The sequence below is a fragment of the Penicillium psychrofluorescens genome (assembly GCF_964197705.1).
Source record: "Penicillium psychrofluorescens genome assembly, chromosome: 1".
Classification (NCBI taxonomy): Eukaryota; Fungi; Ascomycota; class Eurotiomycetes; order Eurotiales; family Aspergillaceae; genus Penicillium; species Penicillium psychrofluorescens.
This window is the reverse complement of record NC_133439.1, coordinates 5,054,011-5,074,602: the sequence shown is the minus strand read 5'-3', so window position 1 is coordinate 5,074,602 and position 20,592 is coordinate 5,054,011. Positions and strand designations below refer to the sequence as shown.

Sequence of the window (20,592 nt, the reverse complement as noted above, 5' to 3'; positions counted from 1 at the left end):
AATCACACTGTCCCCGTCCGACATATACTGCCTATTTTTACAGACATCTCTTCCTCTAGACTACAATCACGACCGCTGAGCACGCTTCTTCGCCCTTCTCCGACTCGACCCGCCGTTCTTAGTGCCAGTAGATGTGCTGACTTCCTCATTCGCCGCCTCTTCGGCCTCCTCAACCTCCTCTTCCTCGACACCTTCGTCTGCAGTGCCCATCACACGGCCAACGGTCTTGCGGAAGCACCAGAGAGGAAGCTGGAACAACACCGTATCGCGAATACGGGGCCGCTGGATCTCGCTGACATCCAGCAAAAACTCCCCTTTCTCACCATCCTCGTTCTCCTCCTCCAAAAACACGTTGCCAATGGAATCCACGATCAGCACTTTGCCGTTCTCAGCGACGACGCGCTTGCGTTCTCCCGTGGTGGTGCCCGGTGCCGACTCAGTCGTAGGCGTGGACGTGCCCGAGCCACGACCGCCCGACTTGCCGCCCTTCTTGTTTTCCTTGCGGTTTTCCTTGTCCATCATGCGCTTCTGGCGGCGGTTCATGGCCACAGCCCCGGCATCACCGGCATCAGGCGCGGGGGCAGGAGCAGTGGCATCCACCGAGTCGATACCGGGGATACCCCGAACGCCCAGCTCATCACCCCACGCGGCGCGGCGCGCTTGGCGAATGTACCGATCCACAAACTCGCGCTGCCGCTTCCACCCCAGCACGAGGGCGGCGTAGTGCGCCGCACCACCAAACACCACAAACAGACCCGTCAGCACCGACGCCAGGCCAGGACGGAAGCGCTCGTAGTAATAGCCAGTCCCCTTCCAGCGTGGGAAGCCATTCTTCAGGAAATGGTCGTAGCGCTCGCGGCCGGGGCCGCGCAGGATGTTGGCGATGAGATTGAGGCGCTTGGAGCGGATGTCGGCATCCTTCATGACGGCATCGATCTGGCGCTTGGAGGGGCCGGTGGAGACGTTCACGCCCTGCTTCGATTTGGCTTTGCTCTTGTCCTTGGAGTAGTTGGCGATGAAGTTGCGCTTGGCCTTGTCCGGGTGGATGAGACGCGATTTCTTGCGGTAGGCCTTGGTGATTTGTTCCTGGTTGGCATTGGAACGGATCTCGAGGAAGTCTAAAACGGGTTAGGGGATGAGAGCACAGAAATGAGAGGCATTGGTCTACCGTAGAAGGTCACGTTGAGTCCTTCGGCCGTGGTGAGCTCATCGTGGAGACGGAAGATCTCGTAGTCTGCATCAATCCGTTAGTTCATTGTTGACCCGAGAGAAGGGAGAGAGACGGACCCTCCTTGGACCAGGCAGCGACGAGCCCGACCAGAGCGAAGCACAGAGTCCAGGCGAAGAGCTTCATGTTTGGAGACCGCGACAGGGAAGAGTAAGTCGGAAGGCAAGTCAGTGACTGGTCAAAAAAAGAAAAGCGGTCGGGCTGATCCACCACTCAACGTGGCCCAATCGAGATGCCATTGAGCCTGCCCGGACAAGAATACATAAAGGGTCAGGGATCTTTTTCTGCTTTATTTCTATTGTTGATTTTCTTCTCCTCCGACGTGCTCTTGCCATCCTATGTAGTCATGTCCGCAAGCAGCGACTCGCCCAGAGCGGAAAACCCAAGACAAACAAAAGGGGCCGTGCTGTGCTGAGCTGAGGCACTGACTAAAAAAAGGCGGCCGTGAAAGGGGGAAAAAACACCTTCATCCGTTCTCTCCGTCTCTCATTCTTCACCCTCTCGTCTCTCCCCCACACATCTTCATCATGGCCATCACAATTCCAATCGACGCCATCACTTCGCGTTTTGGCGATCGCTTCAACAACCTCCGCAGCCAGTCCATGAGCACTCGCTTCGCCAACCTGCGTCCCGTCTCCGAGTTCCTCGACCTCAAGCGTCTGTCCAAGCCGGCCAATTTCGGTGAGGTCCAGAGCCGGGTCAATTACAACCTGTCCTACTTCTCCAGCAACTATGCCGTCGTTTTTGTTATGCTCAGCATCTACAGCTTGCTGACCAACCCGCTCTTGCTGTTCGTCATCATCTTCGTCACGGCTGGTCTCTACGGCATCGGGAAACTCGGTGGTCGCGACCTCGACCTGGGCTTCTCCCGCTTCAGCACGTCCCAGCTCTACACGGGTCTCTTGATTGTGGGCGTGCCCCTGGGCATCTGGGCCTCGCCCATCGCCACGGTCCTGTGGCTGATCGGGGCGTCGGGCGTGACCGTTTTCGGCCACGCAGCCCTCATGGATAAACCAATCGAGAATGCTTTTTCCGAGGAGGCGGTCTAGGTGGTCGGCCGCGAACTCCTTCTGATATGCCCCGATGGGGAAGACCACCAGGGGCACGAATGGGGAGACACAACAGGGGACGAGCGGCGCAGTGGGATAGTATGGCGCGGGTGGAAGAGCTGGAGAGCGATGGAGAAGAGATTGGCGAGGCGGAGTATCAGCGGGAGTTGGTGCGCAGTGGCCGGGTGCCGTACATGCGACAGCTGGAGTATGGGGGTCGGGGAGCACGGCGGCGGCTGGCCGACCACGATGAAATGAATGACGAAACCGAATCCGTGGTCAACGGGGCCGACTATGACTTGTATGATCACGGAGACAGCACGGTGTCCTACGCGGTCCAACTCGCAATGCGGGACAAGGAGGACCAACTGGTGGAGAAGGCGCTGGAGCGGATCCGCCATGCGCAAATGATGGGGAAGAAGAATGTCAAGCTGTCGCAACGGGAGTTGGACGCTCTGGAACGCAAGCGTCTACAGACGGACGGGACTCGACGCCCCAAGAGTTCGAAGAATCCCGCCCTTCCAGCGGCGAGACGACCGAGTTCCCGTCGCAACACAGTGGTAGCTCCGCCTGAGCAGCCGCCCGGCTATCCACCCTTTGCGCCTGATGCCCAGGGGATGTGGCCGTGGGGAGCAGGCGCCGCGCATGGCCGGCCGACGAGCTCATCTTCTGCTCCGCGACCACGGACCCCAACGACGCATTCTCTTCGCCCCCAGCAATCCAACTCGCCGCTCCGACCTACATACCCACCATATCCTCCCAACGGCCGTACGCAGTCAATGCCGCAACATTCAATGTATGCACGGCCACTACCAGACGATCCCCAATGGGCTCCGCCGTACTTCAATCCCGCGTCGATGAACCCATACGCCGCCGACGTGCCCCAATACCCGCCATCGATCCCTCCCGACCTTCGAGTTGGACCACAGAATCGGACGAGCTACCCTCCTGAATATCAACCTCGTCATCGAGCTTCCCTGGAGGGCCGTCAGTCCCGGGGAGCGCGACCAGCCCCATCGGAGACCGAGTCGGAGGAGTCCAGCAGTGAAGAGGAGGAAGAGGAGACCCCTAGCAGTGATGAGGAGGAAGACGAAGAAGATGAAGAGGATGAAGTGCAGATCGTCAAGGTGGTTGAGCGCCGAGGTCCGTCGGGCTTTCAGCGGCCTGTCCCTGGCAGCCGACGAGGACGACGGGCCGGTCGTTGAGGGGAGAGTGTCTCTCGCAGGGTTGCCCCTTTTGAAGGGGTTTCAAAATCATTTGTTTTTGTTTAGTTCTTACCGCGCAAGGGCGTTTCTTGAATAGACGGGGCTCTAGGGATAGAGCCAAGCATGGATATAGTAGTACAGTAATTCAGCATTTATTATCCCAATCAGGCAGTAATACAAGACCCAGCCAGAAACCCACCCACGATGTCCTGAGTAATGCCTACCCATAAAAAAAAATATGAACACAAATCGCAACACGGCTCTGCGTGGGGCGTTGGCTGTGCTGTCTGGAGCCGGGGATCCGGTCTGAAAACTTGGCCGATGACGTCGCCTCCTGGATTCCACGTTCTCGTCCACCCTTACCTCTTCTTTCTTTTCTCTCCTCACAGGATATCCCTTCATATCCCCTGGTGATTCTCCTCCTCTTCGCCTCGCAGTCGCTCTCCCTCTCCCGCGCGAAATTTATCCGACCCTTTTTGGATTTTTCGCCATCCGAACGCCACCCGCACCCTGCGTTGTTTGGCGGTTGAGCCTTTCTTCTCGGGCGATCCTTTTAGCGCTGGAGAGTCGGCCTTGGTGATACCAGTTCAAGTCATTCGTGTATACACATTGTCCTCGCTGACCCGTCTACGGATTACGATCTGGTCGACTTGCCACTGCTCCCCTGTCATTTAGCCTGCGCGAGCATTGGGCTTCCTGGTCCATTAATTTGCGTCTACATCACTTATTCCCCTGCGCACGTGTCGCGCAATTGTCAGTCCCTGACCTGAGCATTGAAATTATCTCGCCACGCGTCACATCCACCTGTCATCGCAAAGATGTGGATTATCTCGTTCTGGGTCTTCCCGGTCGTCTCGGCCTGCGTGTGGGTTGGTAAGGCTACCCTAGCATCCGCGCACTAGATTCCGATGATCTAATCTTTTTGGTGTTCTTTAGCCATGTTGATTGCCATGCTTGCTGTCTGGGCGAGGGAAGGCAAGCCGCATTACAGTTTTGAGGATAAAGCACAGACGATTGCGTATGCACTTCCCTCACTTGCCTATTTGAAGAGACTCCATCAAGCTAACGGAACGATTAGATACATTTCGGACATAGGCGCGTCGGGACTAAAGCCCCTGTTTATTGCTGGCAGCGCGGTCACCGTGGTGTTTCTGGACCTGTCGTTCCTGGCGGAGCGTTGGCTTCGACATGCAGGCCAGCTGGTTCCTAACAAGGGCATCTTCGATAAGGCTTGCGCGATTGCCTCCCTCATCTTTGCCCTCGCTGGCGCGTTGGGTCTGATTCTGCTGTCGATCTTTGACACCGCCCAATACCCGCGTCGGCATGATGGCTTCCTGATTATGTTCATGTGAGTATTGCGATCGCATGAGGGCGACTGCAACTAACCGTCTTTTCAGTGGTGGATATCTCATCAGCGCCATCTTGATTTGCGCCGAGTACCTGCGGCTAGGCATCTTCTACCGCTCGCAGCACAAGGTTCTGATGGCAAGTTTCGTGATCAAGCTTTCCTTTGTGATTATCGAGCTTGCTCTCGCTATCGCATTTGGACTGTGCATGCGCAGCAGCAACAAGGCGAGGAAGAACCCTGCCGCGATCATCGAATGGGGTATGTTTTATTCAAATCATACATCTCGTGGATCTCCCTCTAACCATTCTTAGTGATCGCCTTCGTCTTCACCGGCTACATCCTGTCCTTCGTTCTTGACCTGCTCCCCTCCGTCCGCACCCGCCGTCATCTACCCCAGGGCGAAAAGCGTATGGAGATGGCGCACGAGGGCCCCAACGCACCCCACCAGGGCACTTCTATTGAAGAGCCGCTGACCACGGACTCTACGGGCCCGAACCCGACCAATGCCTACCGAGGCGCCCACTTTTAATTGTCTGATCTTGTCTAGTCACTGGATGTATATGTAATCATGATTGTTAATGTTTTGTTTTTCTGGTTGTGGTCATTTTGATACCTGTTCGCCAATCTGGTTCTTGCATGGAATGTATTAGAAGGTGGTTGGCATCGTGATATATACATTAGAAGAAAGGGTGTCGGTCTGTCCGTGAAAAAATGCTTCTCTCTTCCCATCCATAAGCACTCGCTCCCGTGATGCACTTGCCAGGCCATATGTATCGTATCTGTACAAAAAGAAGAAGAAAAGAACGGCTCAGCGGCTACATCCCACCGAAGATGAGCTTGCGCCGAATCCGCTTCTGCATGTTAGCATCAATCCCTATGCTCGCAAGATAGCGTTGCACGCCCCCATATCGCCGGTCGAGGTATAGCGTCGTCGCTTCGACAAAGCCAGGCGGACAGCGCGTGTACTCTTCATCGAGACCCAGGGCGCGGATCTCACGAATGCGCTCATCGAACTCAGAGACCAGCTCGGGCTCCGACCGGGTATAGTCGTCCGCGATAGCAGCGGGGGAAACGGTTTCCCCGACAAGGAGCAGCATCAGCAGCACGACCAGCCCCGTGCGGTCCTTGCCCTGCGTGCAGTGCACGAGAACCGGGTACGTCTGCTCAGACGCGAGGAGCTCGAATACACTTCGCAGCTCGGCGGTGCTGGCTTCGAGCGTGTCCTGGGCTAGGCCCGTCAGACCGCGCGGCCGCATGACTTGCTCGCCGACGAGCTTGATAGCCATGTCGCGGTAGCCCGTTGTTGCTAGGGTGATGACTTTTCTGTGAGATGTGAGCTATTCTACCCCTAGTATTGTCTGATAGATAGATAGGAGGGGGAAAGGCACGAAGGAAGGGAGAGAGGGAGTACAAACATGTAATTGTACCAATCCAGCTTCCACAACAGAGCCCGCTCGAATCCCTTGCCTGTCAGGCTGATTAGAGCGCGCTGACACCCAGGAACGAGCAGAAGATGTTCCCGGGCATCCACAGGGCTCTGGGGTTGCGGCGCTGATAGCTCTCCCGAGCTGCTCGGCTCATTCTCCGAGCGGCGTTTGCGAGTCGCCATTTCATGCTCGGTTCTTGGGTCGTTTAGTCTACATGTTGACTCGCCTGGGAGAGGTCTACTTACTTTGAGCGTAGATCAATCACGGTCGAGATATGCAGTTCATCTGCGAGGCGGCGTTTATCTCGTTCGGAGGCCTCGTCAAGCTATAGCCGACAGACAAACAGATACATCAATGCCATTTCTTGGAAGATCAATCAGAAGAGGAAAAATACCCTGGCGCTGCGGAAGAGAATGCCCTCGTTCAGTATTCTGCAGGTCGTCAGTTGGGTTGTCAATTAATACGGGGTAGGGAAGGTAACGGACTGCTTCCCGATGAACTCATTAACCGAGCGGCCGACGTCGCGGAAGTTAATGATATTGTCGAACGGCCGGCCGGGGGAGGCGAGGTCGATACTGGACTGGCGGGTCATGATGGAAAGAAGGTATTCGGTATGTACAATTGGATTGCAGAGGGGAGTTCCGAAAGAAAAAGAAAGAAAGGGGGAGGTGAATTGGTCTAGATTCCTTGATTGTCAGATTGACAGTTCGCTGGGTGGATTTCCCGGAAAAAGGAATGGCGGTGGACAGACTGGCGTTGGGCACAACCACCACCACCATCATCGCCTTGTTTCTAGCCTAAAGGAATTTAAGTGGGAACGACTGCCGCGGATCAGTTTATCATTGACTATAACCAGCTCTCTTATACTTCCACTCACGCATACTGGCTACGATTGTACTTCCACCGGGGCTGCAAATACGACCAATCACGACTAAACTCGAATCCGGTTCGATAAACCCCGTATGCCGTGAGCTGCACCTGATCCAAGCTGGCGTGCTGATCAGTCAACGCCCACATGCTCAGGGCGAGGGTATTCTCGCCGTGGTTGTTGATCACGCCGGGCGGGAAGGGGAAGAGCGTCTGGGGCCCCAGATGAGGCAGGTAGTGCGCGAACATGTACCCGTTCATGAAGACCTGCACGACAGCTGCGGTGCCGTTGGGCGCGCCGAGCTGCAGGCCGATGGGCACGTCCAGGTCCTCGGCCAGGTCTAGGCGGAAGGTCGTCGTGTAGAAGGTGCCAGCACCGCCGGCGACACCCTCCATGGGACTGGATGTGGGAGAGGAGCGCGGCGCCTCGTAGCCCGGAAGGTGCCAGCCCATTCGCTCACCGTACAGTCCGCCCTCATTCATGGGACCGCGCACAGGATCGATGTTCGCCTCGCCGCCGGCGTTGCCCTGGATGCGCCAGGAGGTGAAGTTGCCGTCGGACAGCGTGGCGCCGAGGATGCCGCGCGGGTTTTGTGTGCCGGCGGGTTTGACGTTGTCTTCATCGTGGCCTGTGTAGTCCATGACGATGGTCAGGAGGTTGTCGGTGTCGCGCAGCGTGGAGCCATTAAAGGGAAGTAGGGCGGATGTCGCGGCCAGATCGGGGTTGCCCAGAGCACCGCCGACGTATACTCCATTCAGCCAGGCAGCCCAGCCGGCGGCGGCGCCGCTTTGGACGGTGACGTTGGCGCTTGTGGCGGTGCGGCCGTCGAATCGGCCCCGATAGAGCTTGGTGCCGGCGTGGTAGCCGTAGTCGCCGGAGTAGAGCACTGGGAGCGAGAGCGGCGCGATGGCATTGACGGTGCTCGATTTGTTGCAGACTGTCCAGCGTGAGTCGTCGTAGTCGGGCTGGATCTCGGGGATGGTGTTCTGCGCCTTCCACGGCCCCAGAGCAGGGAGCGAGATCTTTGTATCTTCAGCTCCAGGGGCGATCCCAATCAGACTGCCGTGAGCGGTCCGTTTGGTGCTGATTTTCCTTCCGTTCCATTTGATTGTGCGGACCTTGGAAGATCCGACATATACCCTGCAATGTCTCGTTAGTAGAGCTTCTTCGTTGGCAATGCAATTCACAGTATACTAACTCTAGGGAAGTAGTGTTGGCATTATCGCCAACCAGACTAACGGTATTCCCATGGACCGTAGCTTCACGAACCAGGTACGGACCTAGGGCAAGGATCTGTTCACTCGGAGCCACATTGGGGTTGGACGTCGTGGGTACGGCAAAGAAGTTCCACGCCGTCTCCTTGTCAAGCAGGTAGACGAGCACACCATTGGAGAATTTGAGAGCTGTCGCGCCTTGTCCCTGGGTATACGAGTACTGGGTCCCGTAATTCGCCTTCGCGGAGCTGACCTGTGAATTGCCGTAGGTCTGGTAGGTCAGATGGGCCGGTGCATCTTTGAAAGCGAAGTGGCCTGTCTGGCCGATATTCAGGTAAAACACAATCACGTCCACATCAAGCGTGGCGTAGGTCAGAACCTCGGCGGATGAGTACAGCAGGCTGGACTGCTTTCCGATCTGGTAGTCCGTGACGATGATCTTGCTCTGGCGGCCATCCAGTTGGATATCCGGGATGGTGAGCGCACCTATATTTCATTCGAGCGTCAGCAAAGCTTTGTAATAGATAGAGGCCGCATACCAGCTGAAGTATTCACATTCAGCGAAAAATCCGTCACATCACGAGACGGACTCGAGTCATGCGCAAGAACATAGAATCCAGCATCCGTGCTCGGGTTCCTCAGGGCCCAAGTATAGATACTGCTGTCATTAGTATACCCCGTGCCATTCCCCTCCATCTCCGTGTGCAGCAAGCCACCCGAGACTCTGGTGAAAAGACCCAGCAACTTCGTCTGTTTTAACTTATCACGAATCTCGCGAGTCTCGCGCAACGGCGCGTCGTAGTCGTACGATGTATACACGACAGGCGCGCCGCTGTGTCCCCAGTTCGTGCCACCGAAGGCCATATAGAGGCTCTGCAATGTCACGCGGGAGCCGACATTATTCTTGTAATACACGTCCGCGAACTCGGGGGACTGCTCTGCGGCGCACTGGTCGTAGAAATACCCACCCCAGGGCTGGAAATACCCGCCCTCGAACTCGGGGAGATATTCCGGCTGCGTGTAGGAGTAGTTCTGGAACCATTGGTAGTAGGTGCGCACGAGATTGAACCCCGAGTCTGGATTCGTGCAGGATAATCCGCCGGGATAAGAATCCAAACCGTAGACATTCACCGCGCCGCCGACATCTTCATAGTCCGTTGACCAGCTTTCGGAGCGCATGCCCTTCTCATTATGGGTACTGGGGACAACCACCCCCGCTTCAGTATACACCGCGGTGATCTGCTCCATATACTCAACGAGCGTATTATTGGGACTGTGGTCCGTCTCCTGTAGTTCATTCTCATGCTGAACGAGAATAACAGGCCCGCCATTGGTGATCTGGTTGTTGGCGATGATTCGGCCGACATTCAGAAGCCACGGCCGCCAGCGCGTATAGTACGACTCGGCGCTCGTGCGCTCCTCGCCCATCTGCCCGTTCGCAGCCCACAGCGCGAACCCGCCGGCTGAGGTCTCGCCGTTGCAGTAGGGCCCTGCGCGGGCGATCACGTACAGACCGGCCTGTTTGGCGTAGTCGAAGACGCGTTGGATGTTGTGGGCGCCTGTTTCGAAGTCGAATGTGCCTTCTGAGGCGGAGTGGTAGCTCCAGAAGAAGTAGACTAGTACATCATTGTGGTTAGATAAAGTCTCTATGGGGCAATTTATCTTCCGGGAGGAGAAGACGCACTGGACACAGCATTGAACCCGTTCGCGCGCAGTTTCTGGAACACATCCAGCCACATTTCCGGCACGGGAAGGCGCATGTAGTGGAATTCGCCTGAGAAGATGTACACCCGCTCGCCGTTCACGGACAGGCTGTACGGGTCCCAGGTTACGGCGGTGGTGTTGCCATCGTTGGTGGCGGCGACCTGGCCGAGGCCCGAGAGGAACGCAACGAAAAGCAGAGGAACAACGCTGAAGATGCGCATTTTTTGGCTGATGTTTTTCCGCTGAGAAGCGTTTCGTGTCTATTTATTTTAGTTTTGTTTTCTCGGTTCTCGCGGTAGCAATATCCCGGGCGTGATGCTATTGGTGGATGTTTTAGATGCGAACAGAGGCGCTTAGGGCTTGTGGATTGCGGGGGAGGACACGCCGGAGACTTGAGCCCGGAGATGAAGTCCCTCCGCTATGTACATGCTTAATGAATTAAAATATTCAGGGAGTTGTAACCGAAAATGTCCTACGTGTGTCATGGATTGGGTATACATCACTGCATGAGAGTGCGAACATAACGCCTGGAAACAACATTTCAAATCACCACAAATGCAACATCTCAAGGATATCATGACGCGCAAAGAACGACCGATTTCGTTTACCAAAGACATCTTGCATCCAGTTAGTGGTGGAGACGAGTGAGTGAATCGCGGAAACCACTTACACATGGGTATACTCAGCATACAAATTCCCACCTGAATGCTGCCGATGACGATCATCGTGTGTTTCACTCCGCCGTGGGCGAACCAGTCGTAGGCGTAGAAAGTTAACACGAAGCTGAACATGTTCTTGAACACCAGCAGACAAGTAAACGCCTCGACGGCGATTTCTCCTGTGCCAGCAGTCAGCAATAACCCTCGAATATGATGTATGCGGGCACGTACGATGGGCGTCAACGATGTATAGTGACCCGGCCACAGCACCCATGACCATGCCGATAATGATAAACATCAGGAAGACATCCGGCAGCAGCCAGTGGTAGTGTGCGGCATCACCCGCCGTGAAGCCGAACCCGTACAGCCCGATGCCGCAGAAGATGAGCTGGAAGATAACCAGCAAGATGCGGAACTCGGGCTCGTATCGGCCGTGGTTGAGGCGGATCATTACTCTGTTCATCGAGTCGCTGAGCAGGCCGGACAACACCAGACCCACCATGGAGCCGATGAAGGCACCGGTGTACATATATCCCGTTTGGACTTCGGTAAACCACAGAGGCGGCGTCAGGAAGACGATGGCCAGGATGACACCCAGAAAGACGGCCCAGCCGATGATGACACCTTGGATCAAGCACGCCTGCAGTCACCGTTAGTATCTGGTGTTCGTCCCAAGCAGGTACGGAGCTACTTACCCAGAAGATGCTTGGATGAAAGAACAGTGGAAAAGGACGGAGGAGCAGCTTGAAGAAATTCTCGTCGGTCTTTCGTCCATTGAACGGCCTCAAGGTCTTGACGAATGAATCCTTCTCCAGAACCGGCTGCTGCGCAGTGACCTGCGTGCTTGACGTGCCATTCAACTCCATAGAGTGCTCCTTGGGCTCTTCTCCATTGGACTCCCGGCTGAGTGGCTGCTCAGCTTCCGGAGACCCGTTCCGGCTTCGGTTCTTGTGTTTGAAATCGGTATTCAGGTAATCCGCACGCCGGTACGCGGTCTCCGGCACAAAGAAGAACATGAGCGGCAGCGCGGCCGCGAGAAAAATGGCCACGAAATAAAATGACCACTTCCAGGTCAGGGTTGCGGTGATTTTGCCGACGAGCACGGGAGTCAAGAAGGCCGCGCCGAACAGGGCGACGTTGGAGACGGCCATGCGTTTGCCGCGCTCATGCAGGAAGTATAGATCGCCGACGCAGGCATTGACCAGCGCTTCGAAGGGCGCCAAGGCCACGCCCTGGAAGATGCGCGCCCATAGCAGACTGGTGGCGTTTGTCCCGCTGGCCCCGGCCCAGACACAGCTGACGATCATCAATACGTGCCCCATGAGGAAGAGGTGGCGCTTGCCCCAGACGCGCGCGGTGGGCACGATCAGGATCCCCGCCACGCCTACACCGCACAGGTGGTAGCCGGTCAGCAGCGCGGCGCCGGTGATGCTAATACCATCGTCCTCGGCGATGTTGAGCGTGTTGGGAGCCATGATGGAGCTTAGGGTGGTGCAGAGTACCGTGACCCACGACAGGACGGCGAGGATAAGGTCGCGCCTCCATAGTGGCCAGTTCTAGGGTTCGGGTCAGTTCCCGACCATTGCTAGGGATGGTGAAATGCATACCAGCGGATCGTTGGGGTCGTCGCTCGGTTGTGGCACGAGGATGATGGGCACTTTGCCGGAGTAGTCATACTTGAGGTCGCTGGTGTTTGCATGGTCACTCTCGATGCGGTCCCGGTCGTAGATATCGGATGTACCTGGACAGCAAACAGATTAGCAACTCTCTTCGCCAGTTTGCAGGCACTCTCACCCGGCACCTGGGCGAGCTTCGTATCCTCCAGCACCCCGAGACCCATGGTGGGGAATATCGTATGTCTGAGAAAAGTGAAAAGTAGAAGTGGAGAGGGGAAAAACAAGACTAGGTCGGCATCACGGTCATTGGGGAGTTTGTTAGTCACAAGGATTCTCCGAGCTCTGCCGTCGTTCGGACTAGTTGGAACGTGCAGGGAAGGGTGCGTCTGCCGTGTAACAGTTGGTGAAGTGAAGCCCCTGAAGCCGATCGACAGAGGGACGGCAGTACGGTATTAAGCGGATGAACTATTCATGTGGCTTCGGCCGAGGCATCACATTCGTCCATGGCCAAGGGAGTGGATCATGACGCGGCACCGTATGTGATTGCTTAGTGAGTCGAAGCCAAATCTGGGGAAGGGAAGGGGACCGGGTCGGTACGAACGGTGTATGAACCGTGTATGAGGCAAATAACGATAGTAATAAACAGGCACCCGGGGGAGGGAACCGTGGGTACCACAATTACCTGGTCCCTGAAAGCCCCGTGCCCGCCCGGCCCAGGTGAAAAGGCGGGGACTGTTTGGTTTACTTTACTTTCGTCCTTTCTCGTTTTCTTTCTTCCCCTAATCCGTTTGCCTCACTTTCCCATTCCTCAGTACTCTCTCTACTCCACTCAACATGAAGTTCTTCCACATCACCGCTGTCGCTGCCCTCGTCGCCTCGGCTGCTGCTCAGGTCCTGGGCGATCTCCCAAATTGCGCCGTACGTGAAGCTCCCCAGTGGACGCAGAACCTCGACTAACACCGCCCAGAAATCATGCGCCCTGGATGCCCTTCCCCAGGCCTGTGGCCTTGAGATTAGCTGCATCTGCAATGCCAAGTCGTTCATCAACAAAATGGCCTGCTGCATTCAACCTGCGTGCTCCAAGGCGGACCAACAGAGTATGTACCTTGGGTGGATAATGATAGAACAGGGAACTCATCATCAACAGAAACCATCGAGGCTGCCAAGAAGATCTGTGCGATTGGCGGCGTGACCGACATCCCCAATTCAGTCGTTTGCGACAACTCAACCATGACGCAGACCACTGGCTCGTCGGGCTCAGGATCCAGCACGGCGTCTAGCACTACCTCACCCACGTCCACCAACGTCGCTGTGCTCGGCCAGAACAAGGATAGCTCCTTGATGGCCGCGGCGGGTGCTGCGGCCGCGTTCGCCATCCTGGTTTAGGCCTGTACGAACTCACAACGGTGAATGAGAGATCGATGTCATGATAGTTTGAAAGGATGGGGTTCCCGGGGAGGGTGGGCAAAAGATTTCGGTCCTTTTGTTGCTCGTCACTGCGCGTGTTCCGGAGTGGTAATGAATGTGGATATTTTTTTTCTTCCATCGGGATAATATGTGTCAATAGCATTGTCTTGATCCAGACTACCTCAATGATAATCACGGTTCGATGAGCAGGGCATTTGATTTCTATAAGTACATTTCGACGCGTGGGGGAGATTCAATTCTCGCGGGCGTCTTCCAGGAGCTTGGTCAACCGCTCCTGTCGCTCGTCACGAAGCGTGCTGAAGATCTGTGCCGTGTCAGCCTGTCGAATATGAAAGGATGCAGAGAATCACGTACCCAAAACCAGATCATCATCTCCATAAACCCAAACGAAAAAACCACACGATGCTTCAGACTGTTCAAGCCCGACGTCGCCACCGCAGAGGTATACGACGACAGCATGTACTCGCCACGGCCAGCGTAGACAAAGAACGCAATGGCGCCGTACACCAGGAACCGACAGCCGGAAATGGCAACCCAGACGTTCCAATAGACCGTCAAGGACTTGGTGATGTATTCGGGCAGCGTTTCCAGAACGCGGAGATCCTCTGCGGGGAGGTTCCCGTTTCGCAGGGGTCGGATGAACGGCAGGGCCTCGTCGAGGGCCTCGTGGAAGGGGATGTTGGACAGGAGGACTAGGTCGATGACGGCCTCGACGAAGAGGAGCACGGCGCAGAACGTGAAGGGGTTCGACTTTTGGGCACTGGATATGGACGGATAGTTCTATTTCGATCAGTCAATTCGGTGGTTCTCGCCGAGAAAGGGTTGGCGGCGTAGTTACGATATTCAGGCTCTCGCCCAGCATAAACACCAGGTCGGAGTCGGTGATCGCCTCCGGGTTCTTGACGAGGTAGCCCGCGATGACCAGCAGGAGCACGGCATGTGCCTGGATGAGGGTTTTGGATGAGATCAAAACCATGGTTCTCGTGTGCGACAAAGGTGAGCGAAGAGTAGAGAAGAGTGAAGGAGAGAAGGCAGGGAGGAAGGAAAAGCGAAGTTACTGTGGGGAAGATCCGCGGGCTCGATTTGCTCTCCTCAACATCATCTCAGATCATGGCCTTCCACACCGAGCGCCATGTCAAGTACTACCTGCGCTGTCTCAAGACCTTCCTACCCTCTCTCTACACCTCCAATGACTCCAATCGCATGCTCCTCGCCTACCTAACCCTCTCGGGGCTCGACGTCCTGGGCGTCCTCCACGACAAAACCACCCCAACCGAACGACAAGGGTATATCGAGTGGATCTACCACTGTCAGGTCCCGTCGGGCGGATTCCGCGGCTTCTCCGGCACGGACTTCGGGCGCGAGAAGCTCAATCGTGAGAATGCGGTCTGGGATCCGGCCAATGTGCCCGCCACTTTTTTTGCGCTGGTGAATCTCCTCGTACTGGGCGATGACCTGTCGCGGGTGGACCGGAGGGCGTGTCTGCAGTGGTTGCCGAAGACGCAGCGCGCAGATGGAAGTTTTGGCGAAGTGCTCGGCGTGGATGGGAGGGTCGAGGGTGGGCGGGATTTGCGATATTGTTGCTGCGCGGCGGGGACGCGGTATATCCTTCGCGGGAGAAGTGGGAAAGGCCTAGAGGGCGTCGATGATATAAATGTGGCACAGTTGATCTCGTTCATTGAGGCGTGTCAGGTCTGTCCTTCTCGTCTGATCTCGCGCGGTCGTAAACTGATCTGGCCCGAAATAGACATACGATGGCGGCATGGCCGAATCTCCCTTCCGTGAAGCGCATGGTTGGTGATTGATTCATTTTGTTTTACATCCTATTTCTAACATGATCCAGGTGGCCACACATACTGCGCCATTGGCTCATTGACTCTGCTAAACCGGATATCCAGTGACTTACCACCGATGCCGCTCCTGACACCAGGCACAAGACAATTTGAAGCCATGCTGGCATTTCTAGTATCAAGACAGACAGCGATGATTAGCGACGAGCCGGAGGATGAGGTACTGGACGAAATCCCCGGCACCTCGCTCGACGAAAAGATCCATACCCTACCCGACATCACACCCGAGGCTGGCGACGCAATACCCTGTGCCGGCTTCAACGGCCGGTGCAACAAGGTCGCAGACACCTGCTATTCCTTCTGGAATGAGGCATCCCTCCTGGTAAGTGAGTCTTGCTCTCATACATGGCCATCCGCTGATTCTCAAAGATGCTGGATCGACTATCTCTGGTTGACGAGACGCGCAACCGGCGATATCTCCTCGAGAAGACGCAGCATATCATCGGCGGCTTTGGGAAGTGTGCTGGGGAACCACCAGGTCAGTGTCGGAATTTGGTTGAATTGGGTTATGTGCTGAAGTTACTGGATCTAGATCTGCTTCACGCGTACTTCGGGATGGTATCGCTTGCATTCCAGGGTGAGCCGGGATTAAAACGCGTTGATCCCTCGCTGGGAGCCAGTGAGAGCGCTGCTCGACACCTAGAGTCCCTGCCCTGGTGGCAGCCGTGACCGACGCATCCATTGGCCGCACGGCCGGTCAATTCCCGGTCAGCGGGCCAAGCGAAGCCGGGGGTTTACCTCAATTAGGCATCGGCGGAGTGAAGTCAGTGCCTGACTTGAAGGGCGGGCGTGTGTATCTTTGAATAAAATAAATATCGAATCTCCATGAGACATACTGTAATTGTCTACAGAGGCAGGGACTAGTTGTCCAGAAATAAATTCTATTATTGTCGGACAAAGAGGTTAGTCAGAAAGGGGCATCAGGGGCGTCATTGATTGATGGAATCGCAACAGATCCACTCCACCGATATCCCTTGGCTTCGACACTTGATGACTGACTGACGGACTTCACGATTCCTCCTCTTACCGACACACCTGGCGCACTGCTTTCCCCTTGACCCATGCCGCCCAGGACGAGAGCGGGGGTTCAAAGCCAGCAACAGAAGGAAAAGGTGTGTGTGTGTTTGTGTGTGTGATTGCCAGTCAAGTCCGGTCACTAACCACTCCATCCAACAGCTTGCCAGCTCCTACAATGAATTGCTCAAGTACGCTTCCCCGGCCATCCCCTCATCACCCACCTCTCTGACCCGTCTTCCACAGGGAATTCTCCTCCAAGGACCTCCGCAGCGTAGGGAATTACACGCTGGGCCGGCTGATCGGAAAGGGCTCCTTCGGCAAAGTCTACCTGGCGTCGCACAAGCTCACCAATGGCTCCAAGGTCGTGCTCAAGTCTTCCAGCAAGGAGGATACCAACCTCGCGCGCGAAATCCATCATCACCGCCAATTCCGCCATCCGCACATCGCGCGCCTGTACGAGGTCATTGTGACTGAGAACTTGGTCTGGCTGGCTCTCGAGTATTGTCCTGGTACGGCCCATTCTGCAAAAGGGGAAGAACAATGCTGACAATGGATTCACTCCCATGGTTTAGGCGACGAACTCTACAACTACCTCCTCCGCCACGGCCCGCTCCCAGTCGAGAAAGTGAAACGGATCTTTACGCAGCTGGTTGGAGCGGTGGCTTATGTCCACAGCAAATCTTGTGTGCATCGGGATCTCAAACTGGAAAACATCCTCCTGGACAAGCATGAGAGTGTCAAGTTGTGCGACTTTGGGTTCACGCGCGAGTATGAAGGGAAAGCGAGCTATCTCCAGACGTTCTGCGGCACCATCTGCTACAGCGCGCCGGAGATGCTCAAGGGAGAGAAATATGCAGGCGAGAAGGTGGACGTGTGGAGCTTGGGCATTATCCTCTATGCACTGCTGGCGGGCGAGCTCCCCTTTGACGAGGACGACGACCAAGTGACCAAAACCCGGATTCTCTCGGAGGAACCGGCGTTCAAGGACGACAAATTCCCGGATGATGCCAAAGCGTTGATCAATCTGCTGCTTTCCAAACGGCCGTTGATCCGGCCCAGTTTGGACGAGATTCTGGCCCACCCTTTTCTCGCTGAGCACGCGGCGGAGCAGTTGGCCATTCTGAAAATCCCACAATCCTCCCCGTTTACCACGCCGTTGGAGAAGACGACATTGCAGCGAATGAAAAGTGCCGGTGTCAACATCGACGAGGTCATTGAGAATGTACTAGCTCAGCGATGCGATCCGCTTGCTGGATGGTGGACACTGCTGATTGAGAAGGAGCAGCGGAAGGAGGTTAAGCGAGAGCGTAAACGCCGGGAGCGGGAAGCCGACGCGAAGAACCTCCGCCGTCTCAGTGCGGCGAGTAGCCGATTCGAGAAACGGTCATCCGCCCTGATGGATGTGGCCGAAGAAGGCCAAGAAGCAGGCGCAAAAAGCAACCTCCAGGAACGTGGACGCCGGGACAGACGAAGCCTACCCTCTCAGCTGGCCGTTCCGGAACTTCCTGCACTCCCTGAGCCTCTGCCAGAACCGATGGAATTGCCACGGCCTGCGGACGCTCAATCAATCAAGTCTGTCAACACGCACGGATCCATACGACGACGCCCTGTTCCACCACCGAAAGACAAACGACGATCGCGAGGCAGCATGCTTCACGTCAGTGCCTCACAACCGGAGCTGGCGCAACATAATGGTCTCTTTCGGCGTCGCACCAGGCGTCACCAATATCCGATTATCAGCCAGCTGGCCTCACTCAAACATTGGTTTGTTGAGTCGGCCAAGAGGGCCAAGTCTCCGAACGCGAAGGCGGTCTCTCGCAAGTTTATGTCTGAGAAGAACAGCCCTGCGAAGGGCCAGGATGGTGGAAAGAACCCCGTTCCGTCGTCTTCGGCTGGCGAAGCTACGGGAGAGGAGGTCGTGACACCAACCCAGGTCAAACGGATCTCTGCGTCCAGCAGCCTTGCTCCCAGCAGCGCGTCGTACCGTCAGAACCGCAACTCTTATGGGCGTCAAACGCGGGCATTGAACACAGGGCATTCCAGCAATCGCAACTCGCTTTCGCCCTCACCGATCACGCCGCGGGGCTCATACTACCGACATTCATCCGTCGGGTTGCGAGGTCGCAAATCGACCTCGTCTTCAGTCTCCTCGATCCGCAGTATTCATCACACTCGTGCTCACTCAAAAGCATCGTCTCTCTCATCCAACAGTATCGATACTGCATCCACCCCAACCGGCAGACTTTCCAAATCTCCCCATTCATCCGTCAAGGTTCTGCCCACCACCCCAGGCCCTTCAGCTCGCTTCCCAAGCAGCATCCGGCTAGTACGAGGGCCTGGCGGGACGACCCGGAATTTTGATGACCAGGCCGGAGGACAGTCGGGGTCATACTTCAACGAGGCGGCACCCGCTCCCATGCTATTTTCACCGTCTTCGAGCCTGGTCTATGCTCGACGCAAACGATCCACTTTCAAAGGTCCCATGCTTCACACGGCGAATCTGGTGGTATCAGGCGGAATGGGGACGGCCAGCTCGTCTCTCCCAGGCCAACAACCAAACAGGGGTCTGGAACCCGCAACTGCTCGACCTGGTACACGAAAGAGCCTGATTATCGAAGAGGAAGAGGACGCGGAGGACATGGAGGAAGAAGAATATGTTGAGGAAGTCGATGAATTCGACCCTGCCGATGAGGTTATTCCTGGTTCGCCGGACGAACCCATCAACACCCCCGAGCATGAGCATGCCGTGGAGACTGGATCTCCCTCCTCAACCCGCAAGCCGGTTCTTGCCCCTTCTCCCGACCTCGAATCAAGCCCTCTGCGCCCTCTGCGGTCTTCGTCGCTTCGTGCACCGCGGCGTCCGGGAACCGCGACTACTGTTTCCGAAGATGGCGCTGGGAGTAACGAACCCGCTCCACAGGACAAGGCTAAGGAAAACGCTGGTTCTGAGAAGGCCAGTGTTACCGCTACTGTTGATTATGATGTTGCTGCTGCCCAACCAGCCACTTGAGCGGTTGCTTCTTGTTTGACACTCTGTTCCCGCCACGATTCTCATTCTTGCCGTGTTGGCTAGACGATAGACCCTTTATTTATTTTGTCTCTTTTGTGCGATTCCCATCCTTGCGAGTTTCCTTCCTATCTATACCCCCGATCAATCGATGCACTTACCATACACAGCGCGTGCCCCTTTTTCTCTATTTTCTTTATTTCACATCTCCCCTACCAACCAGCAGTGGGAACGGGCACTGCATTGCCTTTACCTGGTGTCCCTCTTCTTTCGCTTTTTCTGGTTGATATTCTTCTTCCTGGTTGTAAAGAGGCTTTATGAAACGCTTTGTCTCTCGCTGGTGTTTCCTGTTATGATCTGATTTACACACTCGCTTCCTTCTACTTCCCTATCTACTTCTTCGCTGCATCTCCACCCTTATCTTCACCTTGCCTTCACCATTACCCTTTATAGATTACTGTTTTCCTATTCTGATCTGGCATCCACGCCCTCAAAATGACGGCACATTCTTAAATTTCTACGTCTTCTATATGTCTTGTCTAAGGCTATGGTAAGGCCTTAGTTTGTCTTTGGCTTTAAAGAATGAATCCTACGTAATTAAATAGATCATTATAGGTGGTCTTCACAGCAAGGCAACCGACCACAAGGGGGAGGACCGGGAACTTTATGGGTTCTCGTTGGGAACGTGGCCCATTCTCGTCGGGAACGCTGGTATTCTGGTATTCTGGTTGGAGCCTAGGGCCAGTGTCAGGTCCTAGCCGGCACAGCCACATGACCACACGGCCACACACGAGTTGGAGTCCGTGCGCGAGGATCCTCCAACCTTCTCTCCATGATCTCTCATGGATTCCGTGTATTCCATCTGCCCAAATATATGAAACCCGCTATCCCCTCACCCTCGTCATTCTTTGGTTTCCCCATAATGTACTCAGTCATCTGTCCGACTTTATCTGCTGCAAGGAACTCTTTATC

General features: G+C 55.6%; 10 protein-coding genes across 10 annotated transcripts; 6 read left to right on the top strand and 4 right to left on the bottom strand.

The window, feature by feature from the left end:
- Positions 1-66: 66 nt before the first annotated feature.
- On the bottom strand, positions 67-1,354 carry PFLUO_LOCUS1922 (uncharacterized protein; the record flags this gene model as incomplete). Its single annotated transcript, XM_073779010.1, has 3 exons — positions 67-1,118; positions 1,169-1,234; positions 1,288-1,354. 3 exons carry the CDS (start codon positions 1,352-1,354, stop codon positions 67-69), a joined length of 1,185 nt encoding a protein of 394 aa, XP_073636008.1.
- A 401-nt stretch (positions 1,355-1,755) lies between these two features.
- Positions 1,756-2,277, top strand: PFLUO_LOCUS1921 (uncharacterized protein; the record flags this gene model as incomplete). The annotated part of the gene is made up of 1 exon (XM_073779009.1): positions 1,756-2,277. One exon carries the CDS (start codon positions 1,756-1,758, stop codon positions 2,275-2,277), a length of 522 nt encoding a protein of 173 aa, XP_073636007.1.
- A 101-nt stretch (positions 2,278-2,378) lies between these two features.
- Positions 2,379-3,482, top strand: PFLUO_LOCUS1920 (Prenylated Rab acceptor 1; the record flags this gene model as incomplete). The annotated part of the gene is made up of 1 exon (XM_073779008.1): positions 2,379-3,482. The coding sequence occupies one exon, from the start codon at positions 2,379-2,381 to the stop codon at positions 3,480-3,482; it is 1,104 nt and encodes a 367-aa protein (XP_073636006.1).
- Positions 3,483-4,300: 818 nt separating this feature from the next.
- On the top strand, positions 4,301-5,359 carry PFLUO_LOCUS1919 (uncharacterized protein; the record flags this gene model as incomplete). Its single annotated transcript, XM_073779007.1, has 5 exons — positions 4,301-4,355; positions 4,419-4,500; positions 4,561-4,830; positions 4,880-5,088; positions 5,142-5,359. 5 exons carry the CDS (start codon positions 4,301-4,303, stop codon positions 5,357-5,359), a joined length of 834 nt encoding a protein of 277 aa, XP_073636005.1.
- Positions 5,360-5,645: 286 nt separating this feature from the next.
- PFLUO_LOCUS1918 (uncharacterized protein) lies at positions 5,646-6,849 on the bottom strand (the record flags this gene model as incomplete). Its single annotated transcript, XM_073779006.1, has 5 exons — positions 5,646-6,153; positions 6,246-6,452; positions 6,503-6,582; positions 6,652-6,688; positions 6,743-6,849. The coding sequence occupies 5 exons, from the start codon at positions 6,847-6,849 to the stop codon at positions 5,646-5,648; spliced, it is 939 nt and encodes a 312-aa protein (XP_073636004.1).
- Positions 6,850-7,130: 281 nt separating this feature from the next.
- PFLUO_LOCUS1917 (uncharacterized protein) lies at positions 7,131-12,542 on the bottom strand (the record flags this gene model as incomplete). Its single annotated transcript, XM_073779005.1, has 9 exons — positions 7,131-8,265; positions 8,324-8,825; positions 8,879-9,955; positions 10,024-10,303; positions 10,745-10,881; positions 10,934-11,342; positions 11,398-12,258; positions 12,310-12,443; positions 12,497-12,542. 9 exons carry the CDS (start codon positions 12,540-12,542, stop codon positions 7,131-7,133), a joined length of 4,581 nt encoding a protein of 1,526 aa, XP_073636003.1.
- A 610-nt stretch (positions 12,543-13,152) lies between these two features.
- On the top strand, positions 13,153-13,704 carry PFLUO_LOCUS1916 (uncharacterized protein; the record flags this gene model as incomplete). The annotated part of the gene is made up of 3 exons (XM_073779004.1): positions 13,153-13,236; positions 13,286-13,415; positions 13,466-13,704. The coding sequence occupies 3 exons, from the start codon at positions 13,153-13,155 to the stop codon at positions 13,702-13,704; spliced, it is 453 nt and encodes a 150-aa protein (XP_073636002.1).
- Positions 13,705-13,978: 274 nt separating this feature from the next.
- PFLUO_LOCUS1915 (uncharacterized protein) lies at positions 13,979-14,722 on the bottom strand (the record flags this gene model as incomplete). The annotated part of the gene is made up of 3 exons (XM_073779003.1): positions 13,979-14,050; positions 14,101-14,526; positions 14,585-14,722. 3 exons carry the CDS (start codon positions 14,720-14,722, stop codon positions 13,979-13,981), a joined length of 636 nt encoding a protein of 211 aa, XP_073636001.1.
- A 134-nt stretch (positions 14,723-14,856) lies between these two features.
- Positions 14,857-16,265, top strand: PFLUO_LOCUS1914 (geranylgeranyl transferase type-1 subunit beta; the record flags this gene model as incomplete). The annotated part of the gene is made up of 5 exons (XM_073779002.1): positions 14,857-15,438; positions 15,494-15,539; positions 15,590-15,918; positions 15,966-16,074; positions 16,129-16,265. The coding sequence occupies 5 exons, from the start codon at positions 14,857-14,859 to the stop codon at positions 16,263-16,265; spliced, it is 1,203 nt and encodes a 400-aa protein (XP_073636000.1).
- Positions 16,266-16,657: 392 nt separating this feature from the next.
- On the top strand, positions 16,658-19,623 carry PFLUO_LOCUS1913 (uncharacterized protein; the record flags this gene model as incomplete). The annotated part of the gene is made up of 4 exons (XM_073779001.1): positions 16,658-16,708; positions 16,773-16,801; positions 16,857-17,122; positions 17,186-19,623. The coding sequence occupies 4 exons, from the start codon at positions 16,658-16,660 to the stop codon at positions 19,621-19,623; spliced, it is 2,784 nt and encodes a 927-aa protein (XP_073635999.1).
- Positions 19,624-20,592: the final 969 nt, after the last annotated feature.